Genomic DNA, 24923 nt, shown 5'->3' on the forward strand with positions numbered 1-24923 from the left:
ATTCACCGGCAGCCTAACACTGCCAGCAAAAGGAGAAAGTGCTATGCACATGAGCATAGCGTTATCTTCCAGGAGGGATCCAGCAAAGCCGGAGAGGCATCAGTTGAATCCCACTGAGAAATATCGGTAATGCCACTCTGGAATTCCGGTAAGTGCCGGTAATCAGGTTAATGCCATAGAAATCTATGATTTCTCCAGTGTTAACCCTTTGATAAATTAGAAAAAGTGGTGACAGAGTAGGCATTTTTGGGGAAATTCAATTGCCGGTGATGTGGTGCACGGACATTGCCGGCAATTATGGTAGAAATCTCCACTGATTTTTCCTTGCACCTCTGTAGACACTTTGTGGCTAATTGAATTCCCCCGTTTGATTCTTCACCTCTTGTTAAATAGACCCCATAGTGTATACTACAGCAGTGGAGCGTACAATAGAATGATAAGTATGTGTGGAAAGGCAGCTCAAATGTTTCATAGTTAATGATAGTTCATCAAATAGTTTAATAAGCCCGCTCCCTCTCTTTAGTAATAGAGGAATGTGTAGGGAAGTGGTAATCAGGTGGAGAATACAATTCTGTTTTTTACAGTATTTATGATATGACCATCTGCATCCTCACCAACACATGAGTTAGAAGAAAGGTAAAATGTTGAAAATTCAAATTAAACAATAAATGTCAAATCTCAAATACAGTTGACACATCTACAAATAAATCAGAACTGCTGCCACTCGAAGTTCCTCTCTGTCCAAAGTTTGATGGATAACTTATCATCAATTGTACATTTAAGTCAAAGTGCAATATGATGCTCTGTAAGAGATACATACCTACTCTGGACTTATCTACTGAGGATCCTGATTAATTAGCAATTTACTATATATGTGAATTAATTGCATGTAATCCTGCCCTTTATTTTTTATTTTCTTGAAACAAAGTGTGTTTTACCATACTGTATGTTCCATAAGCATAATATAAAAAGCATAAAAGAACTAGTCAAAGTGAGACACAAAATACTACATGGCAATATTCCCGAATTTTAAGCTTTATTGGAAGCATCAAATCATATCAACATTATTTTGCTGTTTACCATGGGGAAGAATGGACTTTAAGCCAATCATAGGATTTTACGTATCCTCCACGAGGCCAGTAATTTGGGAATCTTACCTAGCAAAGGGCACTATTTGGGGACAATGGGTTGAGCATGTGAGGGTTGTATGGATTTATAAATACGTAAAGTCTTTTATTGCACAAGTTATCCAAATAGCATTATTAACCACTGTGCTATAATTCATAATACTGGGTAATGACATAAGGGGTCGTGTAATTGTTAGAAGGATATCAGCCACAAAGAAGGAGCGTTGAAACACTAGTCTTGACTTGAAATCCAACATTTTTAGATGGATTTTATGTAAGATGCCACAAACTCTTTACATAGAACAGTCAAAGGTAAATGGGAGAAATCATTATAAATGGGGAAAATGAGGGATTTTAGCTGACACACAAGAACTCTGGTATCATGATCTCAAAGCTTAGCATTAAAAAAAGCAAAACAGCTTAAGTTGCAAACGCTTTCGCAGTATTTTAGCATTCTGGCTGGATTTCCTCAACAAGCAAGAACATCAGTTACATTTATAATGTACCTTGAGTTGGTAAATAACCAGCCCCAAGGGGTAAACTTCTCAAGCTGCAGGTCTGAAAAAGCGAAGATGTTGCCTATATTGCCTATAGCAATCAATCAGATTGTAGTTATCATTTATTTAGTACATTGTACAAAATGACAGCTAGAATCTGATTGGTTGCTATAGGCAACATCTTCACTTTTTCATACCCGCAGCTTGATAAGTTTACCCCCAGGTGTGTGATCTGTGGACAGACCACACAGACCTGGGACTATGGAGACAGAATTAGCTGTGCCTTGTTTCATCATCTTTTCATAATTTTGCCCCAGCGGCTGCCAATGACTTTATATCACAAAGATTAGTTTTCTCTTTTTTTATGCAACATGTGGGCAAATTTTAACATCATTTGTCAAGACATTTGTAATACACACAATTATCTATATGTGTATAAACAATGGGCTGGAAAAGTGATAATATCAAAATGATATCAATCAGATGCAACCATTTATTGCAGGGTTGTCTTTTGTTTAAATCACATATGTATAAAAGAACCAAAATGCCCCACTCTAAGGTTGTGTCTACAGTTGAGTAGACATGATCAGTATAATATATGTTCAATAATAAAAAAAATACCATGTACAATATAATTGAAGCTTTCTTTTCTCAGTCTTTTTGAAGTGTGATTTGTTGAACAAGTTCTGCCTAGTTGTTCTGCACACACAAGTCTGTTGTTAGTGGGATGCAGGCCCCACAGGCACCTTTAATGTGGAAGGTGTGTCCCTTGTCACAATGCTATATCCATTAGTTTATTGTGACTGCACTTGATGGTCTCTGATATCATGTGTAACACCCACTGGCTTAAGTCTTAAAGTAAATAAAGTGTATGGTGTTGTCACTGTCCACACCTGTCATATAAGAGTAGTGTGTCCTGGTCAGCAAATTTATGTGACAACACTTGCACAATAAGCAGATAGCACATCTACGCAATCAATGTATATTGTAGTAAACTCAGTGAATGAATGTCATCAATCATCTTTAACCTGAAGCAAATGTTCCCTATTGAGGTTCTGTAGCGGAACAGAGGAAATAAATTCACAAGCTGATGACTGATAGACCAACCGGCTTTTCTAGTATCTCTCTAGTATTTCTACTATTCTCTTTTCTTTATTGTATGGTCAGTTAGCTCTATCTGGATCATAGTTATACTCAGTGAAGGTATTCAAATAAATTAACAACCGGTTTTCTGCCCTAATGATCGTTTTAAGTATACAAAAATGTATTATGCCACTGAAAACACTGTGCCATGCTGCTTTTGCCCCTCAAAGCACTGTGCCATGCCACTTTTGCCCTCAAAACACTGTAATATGCTGCCTTTGCACCTCAAAACACTCTGCAATTCCGCCTTTGCACCTCAAAACACTGTGCCATGCCACTTTTGCCCCTCAAAACACTCTGCCATGCTGCCTTTGCCCCTCAAAACACTGTGCCATGCCGATTTTGCCCCTCAAAACACTGTGCCATGCTGCCTCTGCTGCCCCTCAAAACATTGTGCCATGCCACCTTTGTACCTCAAAACACTCTGCCATGATGCCTTTGCTGCCCCTCAAAACACTCTGCCATGCTGCCTTTGCTGCCCCTTAAAAGACTCTGCCATGCTGCCTTTGCCCCCCTTTACACTCGGCCATGCTGCCTTTGCTTCCGTTCCTTCACTTACCTTTTCTATCGGCTTCTTTCTTCTCTTTTCTTCTCTTCTTGTCTTCTGTCTTCTTGCTTGCTGCCGACTTCTCTCTGTGCCGCTCCTCACTAAATGTCGGGCGTGATGTGCAGACGGAGCAGGGAGGAGAAGTGCCAACGCCGCGGACAGGTGAGAGTTTTTTCGTATTTTTTCAAGGAGCCTGCTCCCCCACCAATCGAATGGGCGGACTCAGCCTGTAGTTACCGGTTCTCTGAACTGAGCCTAAAATCAGGTATCGGTTCTAGCGAACTGGTGAGAACTGGCTGAATCCCAAGACTGGTTATACTTCTAAATTGTGGGACAGTAGCAGTAGTAAAAATAATAATAATAATAATAATAATGAATTTACACATTCTGAACAACAATAGTATATATCTGCATATACAGCAACTTAATAAGAGTGAGTCACGTTACTTGCTGAATCCAAGTTTAATGAAATCTGATCTATAAAACACAGCCCCCAGGAATAATTTTCAGCTTATTTTTGTTGCACAATTTAGATATGCCTGCAAAGCATTAACATTGAGGGTAAATAGCATGGTATGGTCACCGTAGAGTATGTAAATATATATATACCGTATTTCCCCATGTATAAGACGCACCTTTTCCCCCCAAATTTTGGGTCTAAAAAAAGGGTGCGTCTTATACACTGCCAGCGCTACTTACCTGAATGAAGAAGATGATCCCTGGTGTGAGGGGATGAGAGAGGAGTCCCCGCTGAACAGATCTGCGCTTGCAGGACCTTCAGGACCTACAGGCGCCTCCCACAGTCTCTGATGTCTCGGAGCTGTCAGTCACGTGATCGGCAGCTCCGCTGACCACCGATAATTGAGCCCGGATGACCCCTGTTGTGAGGGTATGAGAGAGGAGTCCCCGCTGAACAGATCTGCCAGTTTCAGGTAAAAAGACCATCAGGTCATTCAGGCGCCTCCCAGTCTCCGCTGACTGACGATAATTTAGCCCAGCATGTAGTATGGTATGTACAGCGCTGTGCATCAGCGCTGCCTTCCTGTAACTGAATGTGGGACTTTATTGTAAATTCTGCTCCTCTAGACCTGATGTGAGATCTCTCACTAAAATCACAACCAGACAAGCCTTCTGCTTCAGTAACTTATTGTAATACATCTTTATTTAAATTTTGGGCCCCAAAATTGAGGTGCGTCTTATACATGGGTGCGTCTTATACATGGGGAAATACGGTATATATATATATATATATATATATATTAGAAAACAAATAGAGGATATATCAGGCGCTGATCACCACAACGTGATCACTTAAAAGTGGTATAATAAAATAAAATATGTATATATGCACACATATATATATATACACAGTTTGTGACAGTAAAGTCCCGTATCCACAATATATAAAGATCACTTGACTCTTGTAAGAGTGGCAGCCTCGATAGCCTGACGTCAGATGGTTAGTCCGGACAAATTGGATTACTGCAACAGAAATACAAGCAGGGCGCCTTTCAGTGGTATATTAAATATGCAACATGGGATAGAGCAATAACATGCGTACCGTGAGGAAAAAAGCGTTGAGTCTTTTTGGGAAATAGTGGAGTGGTCTTTGCTGTACTTGTAGTCCTCCAGAACTCCACCGATCAGTACAAAAATGCGGAAAGCGCAAACATAGTATAACTCTGTAGTATTTTTGGTAGGGGCAGTATCACCAATAACCCCACAATCCTATGGGGTGTGTGGGATTGGTATCCCAATATTACCAATTTATATGACACCCATATAAGTGCAACACAGAAAAACATGTAAGTCTGCGTACCATATATCCTGAAGTATCCCACTTCTGGAGAAAATTAAAACATGTGCAACACCAATGACTTCACAGTCACAACCTCATCCAGATGGTGAAATTGCATAAGATTGAAAAAAAGGAAGATATTTTGGTATGCATATAAAAAATTTAATAAAATGTAATAAAAGCACTCACATGAGGTACTGGACAATACACTGGATACAGCTCAACGCGTTTCGTCTTGCACAACTCAAGACTTCATCAGGAGCATGAGATATACATGTACCTTTTTCTCTTTCTGCACTGCTGAGTTCCCACTAAATTCAGCAGTGCAGAAAGAGAAAAAGGTACATGTATATCTCATGCTCCTGATGAAGTCTTGAGTTGTGCAAGACGAAACGCGTTGAGCTGTATCCAGTGTATTGTCCAGTACCTCATGTGAGTGCTTTTATTACATTTTATTAAATTTTTTATATGCATACCAAAATATCTTCCTTTTTTTCAATCTTATGCAATTTCGCCATCTGGATGAGGTTGTGACTGTGAAGTCATTGGTGTTGCACATGTTTTAATTTTCTCCAGAAGTGGGATACTTCAGGATATATGGTACGCAGACTTACATGTTTTTCTGTGTTGCACTTATATGGGTGTCATATAAATTGGTAATATTGGGATACCAATCCCACACACCCCATAGGATTGTGCGGTTATTGGTGATACTGCCCCTACCAAAAATACTACAGAGTTATACTATGTTTGCTCTTTCCGCATTTTTGTACTGATCGGTGGAGTTCTGGAGGACTACAAGTACAGCAAAGACCACTCCACTATTTCCCAAAAAGACTCAACGCTTTTTTCCTCACGGTACGCATGTTATTGCTCTATCCCATGTTGCATATTTAATATACCACTGAAAGGCGCCCTGCTTGTATTTCTGTTGCAATATATATATATATATATAATAAGGGCACCTTATATTAGGGTTGCATCTAATAAACGGCATTCCGTCATGCTAAATCTGTGAGAGGGGGATGGTGTTTGAGGGGCAACCTTTTAAAAACTTTCCACAGGTGCTGAATGCCAAGTTTCCGAAACAAAGAATAAAAAATTACAAATGAGGAATAATTTCAAGTTCAAAATATCACCGTATTTCTCCACTTCCTGTTTTGCAAAAGTCACCGTTTTTCTGTTTGATTTGGGAGAGCGTAACTCAGTGTACATGAGGTTTTAAGACTTAGGGCTTGTTTTGTTAGAAAGCTATTAGGGCTGAGGAGCGCCTTTGAGAGGTCACAAGTTTGAGAAATTTACAGTTTTTTTACAGTTTAGTAAAATATGCCCCATTTTAAAGATAGGGGATTTCATAACATTGCGCATGTCAAATAGAGGTGTGTGCTGGGTGTACTCAGACTGACTTCACCTGCGAGTACAAATATCTTGCTAAGAAATTTCCTTCTGTGATGAGGAGAAATTAGCCATATTTGCCTGGTGCAGGAATCTGGTTGGTGTTTTGGGACTGAGGGGGGCACCCTGTAGTATTACTAGCCCTGGCACCGCTCTCATTAGGAAGTTTAATGGTCCGAGCGGTGCCAGAGCGGCTGTTACAGAAACCATTTTAAATTTCCCGCTCCTCAGTGACGTCAGTTAATTTATTTACTACACTGAGCTGGGGGTGGGAGACTTAAAATTGCTCCGTGGTCTCCTATAAGTATATTTCTTCCGGTCCCTTTGAATAGCGATTATGACTGGGTTTGTGGTGGGTATAGTGTCACCCATGGGGAAATCTAGAAACTCCATAGAGCACATGCAATTTAAGCTGGACATATTCTACAACATGAGTGATTTCCTGCAGATTTCTGCTTGTTGATATATTCAGCGCAAAGACGATTACTGGAGCAGTCTGGATGTATCCCATACTTGCCAACTCTCCCGCATTGTCCGGGAGACTCCCGCATTTTGCGAGAGTCTCCCGGACGAGTGTGGCAATCTCCCTGATAGGAAGGGGGAAAAATTTAGTTTAAACGCCGCGATTCACCCGGAATCGCGGCGTTTAGCCCCGCCCCCACTGTAAAATGACGCGATTTGCGTCATTCCGTCACGGGGGCGGGGCCAAAATGACGCGATTTCGCAGCCCCGCCCCCTGCACGCCCACGTCCCAGCCGGCATCTCCCGGAAGAAAAAAAAAAAATGTTGGCAAGTATGATGTATCCTATACAGCCAATCAAGCATTACTAGTTTCATTACAGACTTCGCTTCTTAACAGTGATCCATGTAGCTGCTCAACAAGCATTGCTTTCATGCTGTCATGTGTACCGCAGCACTTGAAATGACCATCTGATGCAGCATAAAAGGAGACCTTATGCCACAACACTTACAGTCCATACAGGGACGGATTATTGTTCTAAAAAATGCTTTCCGTCACGTTAACAACTTCTACATGTAGGGGGCGTTTAACTTATTGCTACAGCGCACAGCCCCTACTTCCTCTGTGGGGCAGCAAGGTGGCTCAGTGGTTAGCACTTCTGCCTCACATCGCTGAGGTCATGAATTCAATTTCCGATCATGGCCATATCTGTGTGGAGTTTGTATGTTCTCAACGTGTTTCCGTGGGTTTCCTCCGGGTGATCCGGTTTCCTCCCACACTCCAAAAACATACTAGTAGGTTAATTAGCTGCTATCAAAATGGACCCTAGTTTATCTCTCTCTGTCTGTCTGTCTGTCTGTCTGTCTGTGTGTGTGTGTGTGTGTGTGTTAGGGAATTTAGACTGTAAGCTCCAATGGGGCAGGGAAGGATGTGAATGAGTTCTCTGTACAGCGCTGCGGAATCATTGGCGCTATATAAATAAATGGTGATGATGATGATGATGATGACGGCTCCTCCGTCTCACACGCTGCTACTGGATCCTCATTCCTGTACAATGCAATCTCGCTGTGTGTTACAACAAGGAGGACAAGAATCAGTAGAGCAACAGGTGAATAACAAATCCCAGGCACCCAATAGTCTTATGTGCATGCTCTAAAATGCATTGGTCACCATTAAATCAGAGCTATGTCAGATTATGTATTTTACAGTTCTGCTAGTAAATGTTCTCATGGGGGTGTCAGAAACAAACATAGTGAAATACGTTTGAATCAGCCTGGCCCTGGTCCTCGCCACTTGGAAGGAAGAATGACTGTTTCATGTTAATAATTTTAAATTTTGGTGTAAGTGCATTAAGTACCTTGTGTTATTAAATAATTCAAACGGACTTCACTATGTTTGTTTCACCATGTAAACAACCTAGGACACACTGTGAGTTTGATCAGAAGGAGAAGGACAGGAATCCTTGAGGCTACAGGACACCGCCATGAGAACATTTACCAGCAGAACTGTAAGATACATAATCTGACATATCTCTGATTATTAATGGTGACCAATGCATTGTAGAGCATGCACATATAACTATTTACTGGTTGAAGGAGAATTGTGTTTTGAATCTGTATATATGTTCATTTCAATGGTATACTGTAAAGCAAGGTGAATGCAATAGGTATAAGGATATACCTCTGTGGAACAAGGTTACACATATCAGAATATAAGAGCAGTAAATCAGAACAAGTGAAACAGGCAGCGCCAAACCCGCTGTTGTTGTTATCTCATCAGAAGGAGGGAGGACAACCCTCTGGATTTGGGTTTAGGCAACAGCCTTGAGTAATAATTAAAATCCCTGAGCGCCTTCCTACCCTGTCTATATTTTCAGCAACAGGTGAGTGGGAGTGGAGCAAGGAATATTATTTTTGAAATTTACTTTTGAGAATAAGGGTGTTAGTTATGATAATTGGTTTGATTATAATGGTGAAGTGGTTAAGGATCTTAATGTAGTTACTTACAATAAAGGGAATCTTTTGATGAGACACAGAAATGCTATGTGTATTGTCTAGCGGTCACAAGAATGCTAAGTGCATTGTCTGGCGGTCACAAGAATGCTAAGTGCATTGTCTGGCGGTCACAAGAATGCTAAGTGTATTGTCTGGCGGTCACAAGAATGCTAAATGTATTGTCTGGCGGTCACAAGAATGCTAAATGTATTTTCTGGCGGTCACAAGAATGCTATGTGTTTTGTATGGCAGCCACTAGGATACTCTCTGTGTCTTAGTGACTGGCCAAACTTACATGTAAAGCAGTATAATACTATGCTAACTATGGGAAGTCTTTGCTGCTGGTTTATGCTGCACCAATCACCTAAATGATGCGTGTACTTCACTCAGCGATGTGCAGCCTACTTGTGTTTGCCTTGCCAGTGCAATGCTTTGCCTACTTGTTTGCTACCTCCGGCTACTGTGACAGGCTCCACTTGCCGTTGCTGTGACTGCCTAACGTTGCTTGTTGCGTTGGCCTAACCTGCCACAGATGTGACTAGGGCTAATAGTGTGCTGGCCCCTACTTTTGTGTTTGCCCCACCTACATATGACTTGGTTCCACCTACATGAGGCCACTTTCAGAATTTTTTCCAGGGCCACTTTAAGTTCCCAATCCGTCCCTGAGTCCATACTCCATATTAGGAATATTAACACTGCTTTATATTGGCTGAGCCAACAGCATGTTTAAATGGGTGTGTCATTGTCATAATATCTTAATCCCTCCATTCTTCCCAGCCATGAGCAAAGGGTGAGAAAGGCTGCCCTTGTCCCTTCTGAACTCTAGCATGCAAAGGCTACTTGGAGCCTGAATGCTATTGAGCTGCACGGAGGGCGTCCTACACGGCCGTGACACCACGGGTTAGCTGAGTAGCTGTGGTTCCCAGACAGAGCACAGGGATAGCTTTAGTGGCAGCAGCACCATCTCCCGAGGAGGAGGGCTATTTATTGTATGTGAATATGAATTATTTAATACAGGGGATGGTTGTGGGAAATGGTTATTTATGAAATGTAGATGCTATACATTTATTGCTGGGGCTGTTTGAAGGGAGGGAAATAGGTTTATTTATTAAATGGCAATACTTTTAATTTAATGTTGGGGCTGGCTGGAGGGAAATAGGTCTATTTATCAAATGTGAGTACTATATTTTATTGTTGAGGTTGGATGAAGGCTTAATTATTAAATGTAGGTGCTATTGATTTAACGCAGGAGCTGGTTGCCGTTTTCTACATTTCATGTACCCATTTGTTTTTCAGCAGCAACTGAGCTAAAGACAGGAAGACTGGACATGATTCCCTCACTAGCCATTTGCTGGTGACCATGAAGCATCTGCATGTTCACCTATCTGCTGGTCAGAGCCACTGTCTTTTATGCCCTGGAGTTGGACTACGAGATGAGAGAGGAAGAGTACTTTAAAGTAGAGAAAATCCGTCTCAAAGGGAAGTATAACATCTCCAACCAGGGCTACAGGCAGCTGGAGCTTATCATCATGCAGTCTGAGCCTCATCGGGCCTGGCTCCTGTTACTTTGCCATCACTGTCATTACCACTATAGGTAAGTGCCATTTGGGGTGGTACATAAATGCTGCACACCACCACTGCCTGCCAGACCATACATACATACTGCACTCCACCACTGCCTGCCAGACCATACATACATACATGCTGCACCGCACCATTGCATACTAGTGGGCAGTGGGGTATGTGTGAGAAAGACATGCACTGGAAATGGAGGGTACTAGGTTTGGAGGAAATCTGAGGAAAAATACTTTACCAAGATGTAGTGTATAGGTGGGATAGGCATTCAGCAGAGGTGGTAAAGGTTAATTTAATAGCGCAATTTAAACACTCTTGTTTATTAGGGATTAAAAAAATTTGTGGAAACTAGATGGGCCAAGTGGTTCTTATCTGCCGTCAAATTTCTGTGTTTATGTTTCTGAATTTGTTATCATATATATTTTAACTTTACAAAAAGCTATAAAATTCCATAGACAAAAAACCTTACAGTTTAACATGTCCAATTAGGGTTCCTTACACCTACAAACCATGTAAAATGTAACAAAACTATTGAAACTGTGATTATCTTTTCTGCTACAAAGCTGCTCAGACCTTCAGTTGCATAGACTGCATGTGTGTATTCCAGTGAACACACAAATCTGTAAATCAGCAGCACCACCATTTTATGAGTGACAGCAATCTCACTCCATGATAGTGCTGAATCTGCCGCTAACCACAGGAGGTGATGGCATACCATGTCTGTATGGCGCAAGGAACAAGGCCATTAAGGCTTCTGCCTTAATCATAATTTCAGGGCTTTAATCCACTGGCATTGTTTAACTACCCTTCTGGCTCTCGACCTCTGCATTGTCCAGTTACCCTTCTGGCTCTTGATTCCTGGCTACAATCCTGACTATTCTTCTGTCGGCTGCACAGGTACTTTTATTATTTACCTCAGTTTGGGGAATTTAATTCTGCACTTAGGAGCCTAAAAGACTTGCTGCTATTGGACTACACATTTGCCTGTATTGTAGTTTGTCTGCAATAACTCAAAGCTTTGCACGCCTAAGCTATAACATAAAACAGATGGATGTGTATGGTGGTCTCATTCATTCAGGAGATGTTAGTGGAGACAAACAGCCTCATATTCTCAAGACTCCAATACCATCAGAGTATTATGTCAGAGGATCAATATTTTTGTCAATGCCTGAACCTTTGACAAAGAATGAGAAGACAATGTTTGACAGAAGCCTTTTATCCAGGCATTCACTTAGGCATTTATTGTAACTGTGAGGGCAGACAACATCTATCAGCATTACGTGCTTTCACCATAGTGCCAGGGAGTTGGTATGTTTGTATTCAAATTGCTTTTACTGTTCCATGCATCTTTCATCAGGAAAAGCTGTGGGTGTGTCATGCTTATCAGTATGCTGTTACTGTAACAATAATCACATAATGGAGAACTGTGAGAGGGTTTGTCCTACTGCAAAATTACTGCAGGGACTGTTGTTCTCAGTGGTTTTTATTGGAGTAGTTACAATCCAGAATGTAGTGGAAATATTTTACAAAATAAGTTACAACAAATGACCACTTTGAAATCAAAATGTTTGTAGAGCAAAGAGCTAGCTCACAATATCTATGTCTCTCACAAGACTGGTGGGTTGTTCACAGGGGCTGACTGGCAAATTTTAGCCTAGGTTTGTGAAACTCAATGCAGCAGCCTATTAGGAACATTTTAAAGGGGGAAAATGCAGATAGCCCAGTGACTTAGCCCTAGGTAGCACACTATGGAACTGGCCCTTGGGGGGGGGGGGTTTCAGATGCCCCCTGCCCCTGGTTCTTCACATGGTTTTGTAGCCTCTGTCAGGACTGGTAATCTGTTCTCCATGGTTCAGTAGATCCTGACTAGACTGATGACTGTTCTACATGTTTCAGTAGACTTCATGGATCAGTAGCATCTCACTGATGCACTGTTCTGCCTTGTTGCAGTAATCTCTGGTTTTCTGTGGTGCAGTAGTAGTACTGCACCAGTGTTGTTTAAATCCCCTCATTGTGAGGGTATCTTTTATATCTATTAATATAGTCATGGCCAAACATTTTGAGAATTACACAAATATTATTTTTCACAAAGTCTGCTGCCTCAGTTTTTATGATGGCAATATACTCCAGAATGTCATGAAGCGTGATCAGATGAATTGCAATTCATTTCAAAGTCCCTCTTTGCCATGACAATGAACTGAATCCCAAAAACAACATTTACACTGCATTCAGCCCTGTCACAAAAGGACCAGCTGACATCAGGTCAGTGATTCTCTCGTTAACGCAGGTGAGAGTGTTGACGAGAACAAGGCTGATTGAGTTAGAATAACAGACTGGAAGCTTTAAAAGGAGGGTGGTGCTTGAAATTATTGTTCTTCCTCTGTTAACCATGGTTATCTGCAAGGAAACACGTGCAGTCAACATTGCTTTGCACAGAAAGGGCTTCACAGGCAAGGATATTGCTGCTAGTACGACTGCACCTAAATCAACCATTTATCGGATCATCAAGAACTTCAAGGAGAGAGGTTCAATAGTTGTGAAGAAAGCTCCGGGGTGCCCAAGAATGTCCAGCAAGCGCCCAGATCGTCTCCTAAAGTTGATTCAGCTGCGGGATAGGGGCACCACCAGTGCAGAGCTTGCTCTGGAATGGCAGCAGGCAGGTGTGAGTGCATCTGCATGCACAGTGAGGCGAATACTTTTGGAGAATGGCCTGGTGTCAAGAAGGTCAGCGAAGAAGTCACTTCTCTCCAGGAAAAACATCATGGACAGACTGATATTCTGTAAAAGGTTCAGGGATTGGACTGCTGAGGATTAGGGTAAAGTCATTTTCTCTGATGAATCCCTTTTAGATTGTTTGGGGCATGTGGAAAAACGCTTGTCCGGAGAAGGAAAGGTGAGCGCTACCATCAGTCCTGTGTCATGCCAACAGTAAAGCTTCCTGAGACCATTCATGTGTGGGGTTGCTTCTCAGCCAAGGGAGTGGACTAACACACAATTTTTCCTAAGAACACAGCCATAAATATAAAATGGTACCAAAACATCCTTCAAGAGCAACTTCTCCCAACCATCCAAGAACAGTTTGGGGATGAATAATACCTTTCCAGCTTGATGGAGCACCTTGACATAAGGCAAAAGTGTTAGCTAAGTGGGTTGGTGATCAAAACATGGAAATTTTGGGTCTATGGCCAGGAAACTCCCCACACCTTAATCCCATTAAGAACTTGTGGTCAATCCTCAAGAGGTGGGTGGACAAACAGAAATCCACAAATTCTGACAAACTCCAAGCATTGATTAGGCAAGAATTAACGGCCATCTGTCAGTATGTGGCCCAGAAGTTAATTGACAGCATGCCAGGACAAATTGCAGAGGTCTTCAAAATGAAGGGTCAACACTGCAAATTGACTCTTTGCATAAACTTAATGTAATTGTCAGTAAAAGTCTTTCACAGTTATGAAATGCTTGTAATTTTACTTTAGTATACTGTAGCAACATCTGGCAAAAAGGTCTAAAAACACTGAAGCAGCAAACTTTGTAAAAACCAATAATTGTGTCATTCTCAAAACTTTTGGCCATGACTGTACATTAAACTTATTTAGCAGAACTATCATGTTTTTTTTTGTCTTTAATGCAGCATCTAATATGTGCTTTAAAAAAAAAAAAAAAAAAGGATTTTTTTTATTTTATATATCAATCCCTACCCAATAATAGTACTTTGGTTGGGCCCCCACAATTCGCTGTATATAGCAGAGTCTCAGGACTTGCATTTTGCCAGGACATCTGCAATTCACCTTTAGCACTGCTAAGCTCTGTCCATAGCAGAGAAGATCAAACAAAGCAGCTCTAAGGCTTTCGATGAGAGCCACAATGCCAGATCTCCCTTACTGTAGAGAGAACCAAACAGCGTTGATGATGGTTGGCAGAGGTCCCAACCATATGTAAGTTCCGGAACCCTCTTAAATACAACAAATGGTAGGGGTACTATGGGACGTGAAAGACATATAGGAGAGAGAGACTACCGGAGACCAATGAATAGGGAGCTAGTACCTGTAAGGAGTACATGAGAGATGAGCCTAATCCGAACTAGCCAAGGTCTGGTACACGTATCTGGTGGGAGCAGTACACAAGGAGAATCAGGGAGCATGGTCAGAGATTAAGCTGAGGTCTGGTACACGTATCAGGTCACTGCAGTACACAGGGAGAATCCGGAGACTAAGTCAAAACAGGCTGAATCGGTACACAGGATTATCAGCAGGTAGACAGGTATAAATCACAGGGAGAATAGGCACAAGGGATAGGAACAGTGGAGTCAGATGTTGGGGAAAATGTATCCTTGACACCATGCAAGTGTCAGAGCGATTCTTATAGAGGAAGGGGAAGAGTTCAAATTCCCTGCTGGAGATCACATGACCGCAAGAGCCGCGCACCTGGAAGTCCCTGAGCGGCTGTCAGAATGGGAACAAGAGCGTGGATCAGGTAAGTTTCTTACAGTACCCCCCTCCCCCTCCTTAGGGGGCTTCCTCAGGGATGTATGGGATGGAAGGGCAACTTAGCCTCCTTTTATAGTTTTAAAACGGAGTTTAACCAATGAAGGTCTTTATAGACCAGATGTATTGATGAGTAGGTTCTAAAGTAGCAGCAAGCCTTACTCAGTATGTGTAGGCTGAAGCTGCTGTGAGTGTGGAGTTTCACATTAGTGACTAGGGGCTAGATTTACTAAGCTGCGGGTTTGAAAAAGTGGGGATGTTGCCTATAGCAACCAATCAGATTCTAGCTTTCACTTATTTAGTACTTTCTACAAAATGACAGCTAGAATCTGATTGGTTGCTATAGGCAACATCCCCACTTTTTCAAACCCGCAGCTTAGTAAATCTAGCCCTAGATGTCTATAAAGACCTTCATTGGTTAAACTCCGTTTTAAAACTATAAAAGGAGGCTAAGTTGCCCTTCCATCCCATACATCCCTGAGGAAGCCCTTTATTGGGTGAAACGCGTAGGGTACCTATTCTAAACGGATTTACCGATAATCAACAGCATTCACATCTCTCACTGACAAGCCGGCATCACGCTAACACAGACTGGATACTTACAACCGCATGCGCGAACTACCAACTTTCACTCGGCAGCTGGATGTCTAACAGCGTGGACGGAGACTCGCACAGCGGCTTCCCCAAACGGACACCTGTGGATTAGATCCTGCAGAAGCGGGGTGAGTCAACCCCTTTCTCTGTTTCTTATCCCTTGTGTGGTGTACCGGAGTTGCTAGCACCCTTGGAGCATTTGCCAACCTACATTGTTTTTTACTAACTGTTCACTGTGCATTTTGGACGGATACTTGTTATTTACAGTCGATGAGACTACAATACCCATTGTTGTTTGGGCCTTATACACATGGCGATTTTTTAATTGCTTTCAGACTTGGCAACCACTTTCTATTAGAAGGGAATCAAACAGACGGCTGTCTGTCTTTTGGAACTTTTATGTATACCAGCAGGATTGCTGAATGTCCATTGTGCTTGTTTTAATATTATTGCAGCATCAGAAGGTGGAAGTTTATGCCTCCATTTCACCATTGTGATTATGTTTTAATAAATACTCATTTATCCATCCACCACCATTGTTTGTATGTACAGGCGCCTGGGGACTACCCCAAGTTTTTTTTGTGGTCTCTTTACAGTTCAACCAGGGAGGAGGGGTCCCCCCCGTTTACACTGTCCCCAATTTAGCAGCCATCACCGATTTATACTGGTGTTTGCGCAGATATTAATTATTTTTCTATAGTTGTTCCATTGCAGCTCAGAAGCTAAAGTACGAAACTGAATGGCGTATTGACCGAGAGGAAGCGTACCCTGTCATAGATGAAGAATGCCAGAAGCTGCACTGGAGACCATGCCAGGTTCATCAAATATTTTCTTGAACGTCTCCAAAAACGTAGTGCAGTTATGTAACAGAGGATCGTTGCGCTCCCACAATGGTGAGGCCCAAACCTAGGCTTGTCCTGACAGAAGAGAAATAATATATGTTACTTTCGTCTTTTCAGTAGGAAAATTCCCTGGCTGCAATTCAAATTGTATAGCACACTGATTGAGAAAGCCCGCAACAGGACTTAGGGTCACCATCAAACTTTGGAGGATTATGAATCCAGAGCCGAGACGATAAAGATTGCGTTACTGCAGGGACAGATATGGGAGAAACTGGAGCTTCAAAATGGCTTCCTATTCGGTGTCTGCACACGCAATGAGTGAGACCACCATGGAGAAAGTGATAGGAGAGGAAGAAGCACTATCCCCCCTAAAGCCCCAGCACTGACTTGGAAGTCAACCAGTAGGACCGCCCCCTCCACCAATACAATGCCTAGCAGTAGCTTACATCATCTTGTAACTGCCATCTGACCCAGAACCCCAAGTATGCCAATGGCTGCCTCCAGTAAGAGACAGCCACCCAGGGGTCCCACCGTGCCTTCTACCCCCACTTCTCAGCACTGTGGTGTGGAGGGATTTCACTTGCCATGTCGGAAGCAAAGGGGTAACAACAGAGGTACCACCAGAGCACCTCTGATCCCTTGCTTCCAGCAGCACACAGCTGTCCGTGCTATGCGCTGCATAATCAATGCAATGCAGACTCAGTGACAGCAGGTTGTTTTTGTTATGTGGGGGGGAATTAACTGGCTGCCAGCAACTGTAGGGAGAGGGGTGCTGTTGCTGCAGGCCTCAGAATGAGGGTTGTTCCCATCAAGTATATAATGTGTATTTTATATAGTCCGGAGATATATAGTTGTAAATCAGCTGATCTAGGGGCATTTCCAAGTAGATGACCTGGGAATATTTACACCAATAGTAAATGAAAACGATCAAACATTCAGGCAATAAACCACCTCTGCCATTATATGTAGTCATTCATAAGGAACGTCACCTTTTATCACCACATTAGTATCAAGAGCATATTCCAAATCCTACAATAAAGATGAACTATTTCAAAGATAGAAATATTACCATGTTTAAAAATGTAAAATTTGTCAATTTATGAAATAAAATTATAAATGGGAAAACAGAGATCACATAGGCGTGCTACAGCATGTATTTTAGCCGGTTTCTTCACCCACCTGCCCCACTGGCTGCAATGTAATATTCCACTCTTATTCATAGAGGACAAAGAAACCAATTAACTTGCGGTGTGCAGTTAACAACCAATTGCTGGCGTGGGAGAGGGGTCAGTTGCTGCAGAAATGGCTCACTGAACAGCCGATGCAGCAGTGCACCAAGCTGCCCTGCTGCTAGCAGACACACAGAGTGCCACAACAAAGACTTCTACCCCCCCTTCCCCCTAATAAATTAAAGCAGCCCCATACAGCCTACAAGATTAGGCACTTAAACTAAACTTAAGCAGGAAGTGGAGTATAGAGTGGGAGGAGCTAGTGCTAACAACTTTCTTAAAGTGCCATGTGCCTACCACACTATACCCCAATGTCTCCCAATGGGAGAAAATAAAAACTTTATCAACTGCAGCAGTACATTCAAATCTGGAACACATGAACAATTAAATTGCAACTATAGAATATATTATCCTGAATGCTCTGGACTTAAGGTTTTCTAGATGAGGGGTTTTTGTAGCACCATGCTTAAAATACACTTGAAAACTCCCTGTCTCCATCTGCTGCCCCTGGAATTACTCGTTTATTAGTTTTTATGGCTGACAGGGAACACCATAAACTTGTAGAACAAACAGAAGAGGTCTTCAGCTATAGCAATCACCTTCAGTATCACCTTTATGCTGATGACATTCAACTTTACATCTCTTCACCTGATCTTTCCTCCTCCACCCTCCTCGCTCAGCTATCTGACTGCCTCTCCGCCATCTCCTCCTGGATGTCAGAGCACTTTCTCAAAATCAACATTTCCAAAACTGAACTCATTGTCTTTCCTCCTCCCAGCCTCCCATCCCACCATGACCTCTCCATTGTCGTTAACAACACCACCATCTCCTCTGTCACCCAACTCCGCTGCTTGGGTGTCACACTTGACTCCTCTCTCTCTTTTGCCCCCCACATTCATTCTCTTGCTAAAGCCTGTCGCTTCCAACTACGCAACATCGCCCGCATCCGTCCCTTTCTCTCTCAGGAGGCCACCAAAACCATCATACACGCACTCATCATCTCCCGCCTGGATTACTGCAACCTCCTCCTCACCGGCCTCCCCCACTCCCCCCTCCGCTCTATACTCAATGCGGCCGCAAGACTCATCTACCTCTCACGCCGCTCCTCCTCTGCCTCCCCTTCCCCTACAGAATTCTATTCAAACTCCTCACCACCAATTACAAGGCTCTCTCCCACTTTACTGCCCCTTATATCTCTAACCTCCTCTCCATTCACACTCCCACCCGCTCCCTGCGCAAGGCCAATGACCGCCGCCTCTCCTCCACTCTGATCACCTCTTCCCATTCCAGAATCCAGGACTTTTCCCGTGCAGCCCCCCTTCACTGGAATGACCTCCCTCGCTCCATCCGCCTCTCTCCTACTCTGTGCTCCTTCAAACGTGCACTCAAAACTCACCTTTCTCAAAGCCTACCAACCATCCACTTAACCCCCATCTCCTCCACTCTTTCTCCCCTCTCTCCTATTCCCTCAACTGGCTCCTCCTGTGCCTGGTCTGTTTAACCCTCCCTTAGGATGTAAGCTCGCTTGAGCAGGGCCCTCTTCCCTCCTGTCTCCTTACCCGTTCTTCTGCTCCGTGTCTATTGCATCTGCCTGCCTGGAGTTTCTGAAGTATTGGTACTTTTGTTTATTGTTCTGTACTGTTATACCCTGTATAGTCTACCATTTGTACTATGTGCGGCGCTGCGGAAACCTTGTGGCGCCTAACAAATAAATGATAATAATAATAATAATAATAATAATAATAATAATAGCAAGCCGCCTTTCCCGTAGAGCTGGACGCGCTCACAGGTAATCAGATGCCCCCAGGACTTGAACTCAGAGTAGTACAAGTTTGTTATGTCGCCACAGCACTGGCGAGGGCCAGCTAGGAGGCAGAAACGGAGTCCAATAGTCAAGCCGAGGTCAGAGGGTAACGACAAACAGCAGGGTGAAGTCCAGGCAAGGGTTAGGGGCCGGCAGCAGGCAAACAATCCAGAGAACAATCTAAGGTCAAGGTCACAGGCAATCCAACGAGGTCCAGAAACAAGCCAGGGGTCATACACCGGAAACCAAAACCAGAAACTCAGAACAGGAGCAGAAAACAGGAGCATGGAGACTAGCTACACTGGAAGCTATAACTGGCAGCGAGGCCAAGTCCTCACTGCCTTAAATAGTGAGGAGAACCAATGGAAGCAGAGTGCCAGTGAGCCCCCTCCCTGATGCAGGTGTAGCTAAAACCCTTATGCGCGCATACGCCGGGCTATTAGACAGCTGGCCGGGCGCTGCAGCAAGGGAGACAAGAGCGTCTCGGTTGTTGCCTAGGAAACCAGGACGTAGAGGGCAGAAGTGACGTCCCGGTCGTCATGGTGACGGCCGGGACGCCAGAGGCACCAGGAGCACTACTGTTACGAGCCGCGGCTCGTAATAGTAGTCCTCCTAATAGTAACCTTAGGATGAATCGGTTGGTAGATCATGCTGGTGTACATGACAATATCACTGGAATTTCACAACACATTGTATACTGAGAAGAATAACAGGTTTCCAGAAAAGAGATCCCATACCTGTATTTACCTTTGGTTTTATTTCCCTCTAAGAACCTCTAGACAAATGGATGTGGGATTTTAAAGAGCTTGTTTTGTAAACACTCCCTTTCGAGTATTCCTGATATCATACTGAATATAATTATTTGAGGTGTTGTTATTTACTATTGTTGAGTATTTTTTATTCTTTTGTGCAAAGAAGCCCAGTACCCATATGAGTGTTGTATCAAAACGATAAAAAAAAAAATAAAAAAAAATGTATTTGTAAAAGGAGTTTGAATCTAACCTGTGCTGTGTTTGCTGTAGGAAAATAATTTAACTGCCTGAAATATGCTATATTGTAAAACAATGGAACCTGTGCCTTTGTCTCAGTTCACATTATGGGCGTCGTTTCAGTGCAAAGACAGCCAAAAGGAGCAAAGTTGCACCTGGACAAACCCTGCTGCAGTTTTGCTTTTGAATGCGGGGAAGATACTAGCTGCTTTTGCATGTAGCTCCCAAATACTGAAAATCTTTAACACTATGATTCAGAGTTGAGGTAGGACACGCCCCAACCTATAAATCTATCCTCATATTTTACATTTGCCGTCCCTGCTGCGCAACATGCATTTGCAAAGGTGAAAAATTACATCTAACTGGATTTACTCATACTTGCCAACTCTCCCTGAATGTCAGGGAGACTCCCTGAAATAGGGGTGATCTCCCTCACTCCCTAAAGAGTCTGGAATTCTCCCTGATGCTGAGCCAGTACAAGACCTGGTTGGCTTCGCCATCACAGTTCAGAAATTGTGTCCTATGTCCATGTATTGATGGCTACAGAGGTGGCCATTTTCATGGAGACCAAGATTTAATCAAAGACTGACAGGTAAGACAACATGACTTCAGTAATGGAGACAAACATAAGACACTTCAGTCTCTAGAGATTAATTAGCTGCTTTTCTTTAACGCATAGTTGTCTACTCTCCCGGAATGTCCGGGAGACTCCTGAATTTCTGGAAGACCACCCGGAACTCACCCCCAAAATAGAAAAGTGGCAGTGGGGGGGGGGGGGGGGGAGCTTAATGATGCAAATATCACATCATCTTAGCCCCCCAAAATGATGTGATTCATCAAGCCCCGCCCCCCCATGCCCAACTCCCCCTGAATCTCCCTGAAGCCAACGAGGAACAGTACGGATTTACTCCTAATTAAATATTCTAAATCCGTGCTATCCACATATTACCATGAAGCCGGCTGCATTACTGTTACAATTATCTGTTCATGTGCCAAATTATATTACAAAAATGATTAATAGTCTGTACTGCTTTCAGGGAAGCTGCAGGCTTCAAACCCCACACCCAAAGACTATGAAAAGTATCATCATTCCGACTGGACATTAGTTGAACAGCCCTGTCCACATGCTAGAATCTGACTGAAGTTATTATTAAGTTATAGAACATTGGTTATGGGAGTTCTCTGGGGAACTTGGTACATATATGGAATATGGAACAAATTATTCCACTGGGATTCCCTGCTGATTTTGAAACATACTATAAGTCACATTGCAGCTACATGGAAAGACTACATGAAATAAAACTCTTTAAGGTGAATTATTCTTTTTAACGTATTTAAGCCACTGCTAAACTTTTCTATTGAGTAGCTATCATACAGTAGATATCTGACACTGCCATCTGTTGCCAAGTATGGGTATTGCTTAGTAATCCACAGCATCTGATAAGAGTATAATAGTCTGGACTGTATGCAAAATAATTTAGTATGAATACAACAGGACATATGGAGCCATTTACTACAGCTAATCTTTGTTTACTGATGAAGTAATAAGGCAACTGTACCTTATTTAAAGTCATTAGTAAAGTGATATCCTGTGAGTTGCGAAATGATCAGTCATTTATGGGGTAACACCAATGCAGGTGCCATAAAACATTTTTATTTTTTTGCTAAATACATTTTGATGAAACATATTCTCCATCTCCACCTCACACACAATATAATTAACAGGACAACTGTCAGTGAATCACAAATGGTTCTTTATTTACATGAAGATTTACAATGGACAAAATGAACATTTGAAGGTACTAAGTCAATCCCATCCACTGAACACATAATGGGTATTCATTTATCACAACAGTAAACCAACGTTTCTGATCATTTTCTAATTTGTAAAAGAAAAATGACAGAATCTGATTGGTTGCCTAGGGCAGCATCTCTTTCTGCACAGGTATTAGTGGAACGGTTATCATAAAGGTTCACTCCTAATGAGTTCTACCTGAACGCTGCTTCACAACTTCTCATGGGAAAGTACGTTCTTACTCAGTCTTTAAAAACTAGACAACTGTGTAAAGAAGGTAAAGATGAGTTATTTAAATGTAGCGTGATAAGTTATTTATCTTGACAAAGTAGCTTATAATTCCAACACTAAAATATTTTATGGGCAAATATGTGCAACGTATTAAAATATTCAATTTAATTTCTGCTATCTTGGTTTAAAAACCAAAACATGCTTTACAGTGTAAATAACTATGCAGATCAGCAGTGTAATGCAGTTAAATTGTGCATCTCAGACCTTTTTTATTTCTTAAAGGGAGCGCAGTACCTACATTACCTTTGAGAGAACTGCTCTGGTGTACAATATTACAATTATATATCTTTACATTGTAGTTTGCCAGCATATACCTCCCAACTCTCCAGATTTCGGTCGGACAGTACCAATTTAAAAGTACTGTACCCACACTTGGGACACGTTTGTCCTGACTGGCAGGAAGTTGGGAGACTGATGTCTCTCTGGTGCCCATACAAGCTCAAGGGGTTTTTTAGGAAAAGTGAGTGGGTGGCCTATGCACTCCCCCACTGTGATGTGCCCTGGTATGATATACCAAAGCAACAATACTATAATAACGGACAAATAAGCTAAAAATGCAAGTTGCACTTACCTTATTAAAATAAAATACATTTTAACTGACCATTTGCTAATAAAACAATTTGCAAACGATTGTTAGGTGTACATGTCACAAACACACTGTGGAGGCAGCCATTTTGTGGGTTGAACCAATATTCAGCCAACCAGGTTACTAGAAACAACTAGTTCCTTAAGAATTGATTTCTAAAGGATATTGGTTAAGCCCACAGGCTACTACAGTGATTAGGTAATGGGTAGTCTTTAATAAGTTTTCTACTGCCTTCTGGTGGAAAAACTATAATATTAACATGATTTCTAAACCATCTATTATAGTAGTGTGGGCGGTCACTTCCCCATTAGACAGGTTTTCACTTTAAATATGGAGTAAATTTGATTAATTTGCCAGAACAGTGAGGTCAATTCCTGGGACCCCACCATCCGCTGTACTTAGAGTCCCGGCATTGAATATAGGTGAAACTTCTGCTGGTTGCCACCGTCTCTTCTTATAGCAAAAAAACCTGAAGCAGCTCCTCTAATAGAAATGTGTAACATAGTACATGCCATATAATACAGATATACAGTTATAACATTCCAGCAGACATTAAATTGAGGGAACATACAGTAATTCACACATCGATCACACACTAATTGGAAGTAATTGTATTCGGTATTTCAGAAGGTTGTGGTAGATGTTTATGATGGGTCACATGGCCTGAAACAACCAATCAGAGCAAGAAATAAACAGCCATGTCTCTTACTCTGCTAAAGCATATCCAAGGGTTGCTCAGCAGCTGTCAGAACCACACAGTGAAAATACTTTATATTCTCCATGACCATGTGGGTAGGAGACAATGGGAAGTGTACAGTACGTACATCACAGGCCTGTTACACATACTGATGCGATTTGTTATTTTATGTGGTTAACGCATCTAATAAGTAGGGTGCTTCCTCCTGCAGATAGTTCAGATGGTTTGAGATGATCTGTGAAACTAGCCCAGCAAGATTAATTCTTTGCCTAGATTTTCAATACTGAACCAAGGTCTAGGTAGATCTTCATACAACAATACTACCCTATATTACTGCCACATGTAAACTGGAGATATGCTTCACATGCATGATTAAAATGGAATTACAGCCCCAACTGTCAGACATAAAATATGCCTTGGCCTTAAGGTCTGTCCTACAGAAAGATCCTCACCATGCTTAGATGCTCAAATATACATTTCTTTCAGTTTAATGAAAAAATATTCAGCCAAAAATAGAACCTATGAGGCAATGAGCAGATATGGAACAAGACACGGTTCTCCTTCTTATGCGGCTTCAATAGAGTCTTCATCCACACGGCGACCTTGTGGCTGGAACACACAAGAGCATTTTCATGTTAAGATCATTAAGGTAATATGAATAATTAGCACATTATATACCTGATAAGTGCCTTCTTGAGAGCAGATTTTTCATTACTTATAATATAAAGTCTAACTCACTGACTGAATAACACACAAACAGATATCTGGTGTTTATTCCCCTCCCTGAACACGAAACTGTCCAGATTTCAGACAGCAGTAAAGGCAACACTTCCCCTAGTCTAAAAGTGCTGGAGACCGTATTTTGAGTTACATGTATCAGTGTCATACGTGTTCATATTTACGTTCAGTACAGCAAGGACGTGTAGATGTAAATCAACCACGCCACATAAACATCAGATTTTTACTTGGACATATCTTTAAAATACATCTTTTAGCACGTGTATCTTTGCATGTTGTGATGAAATACGTTTGATATCACCTTAACCAGCCTGTCCCTCGTAAGGGGACATTGTAGC

At 42.1% G+C, this 24923-nt stretch overlaps 1 protein-coding gene across 1 annotated transcript in view; it reads right to left on the bottom strand.

Moving 5' to 3' along the window:
- Positions 1-22215: 22215 nt before the first annotated feature.
- TRAPPC11 (trafficking protein particle complex subunit 11) overlaps positions 22216-24923 on the bottom strand; it is a 37452-nt gene continuing 34744 nt past the window's right edge. The window contains exon 30 of the mRNA XM_075197166.1: positions 22216-24456. Coding sequence (XP_075053267.1) covers positions 24412-24456 — 45 coding nt within the window. The 3' untranslated portion in view covers positions 22216-24411. The remainder of the gene's footprint in view (positions 24457-24923) is intronic.

Source organism: Mixophyes fleayi, chromosome 1, assembly GCF_038048845.1.
Source record: "Mixophyes fleayi isolate aMixFle1 chromosome 1, aMixFle1.hap1, whole genome shotgun sequence".
In the NCBI taxonomy this organism is placed as follows: Eukaryota; Metazoa; Chordata; class Amphibia; order Anura; family Limnodynastidae; genus Mixophyes; species Mixophyes fleayi.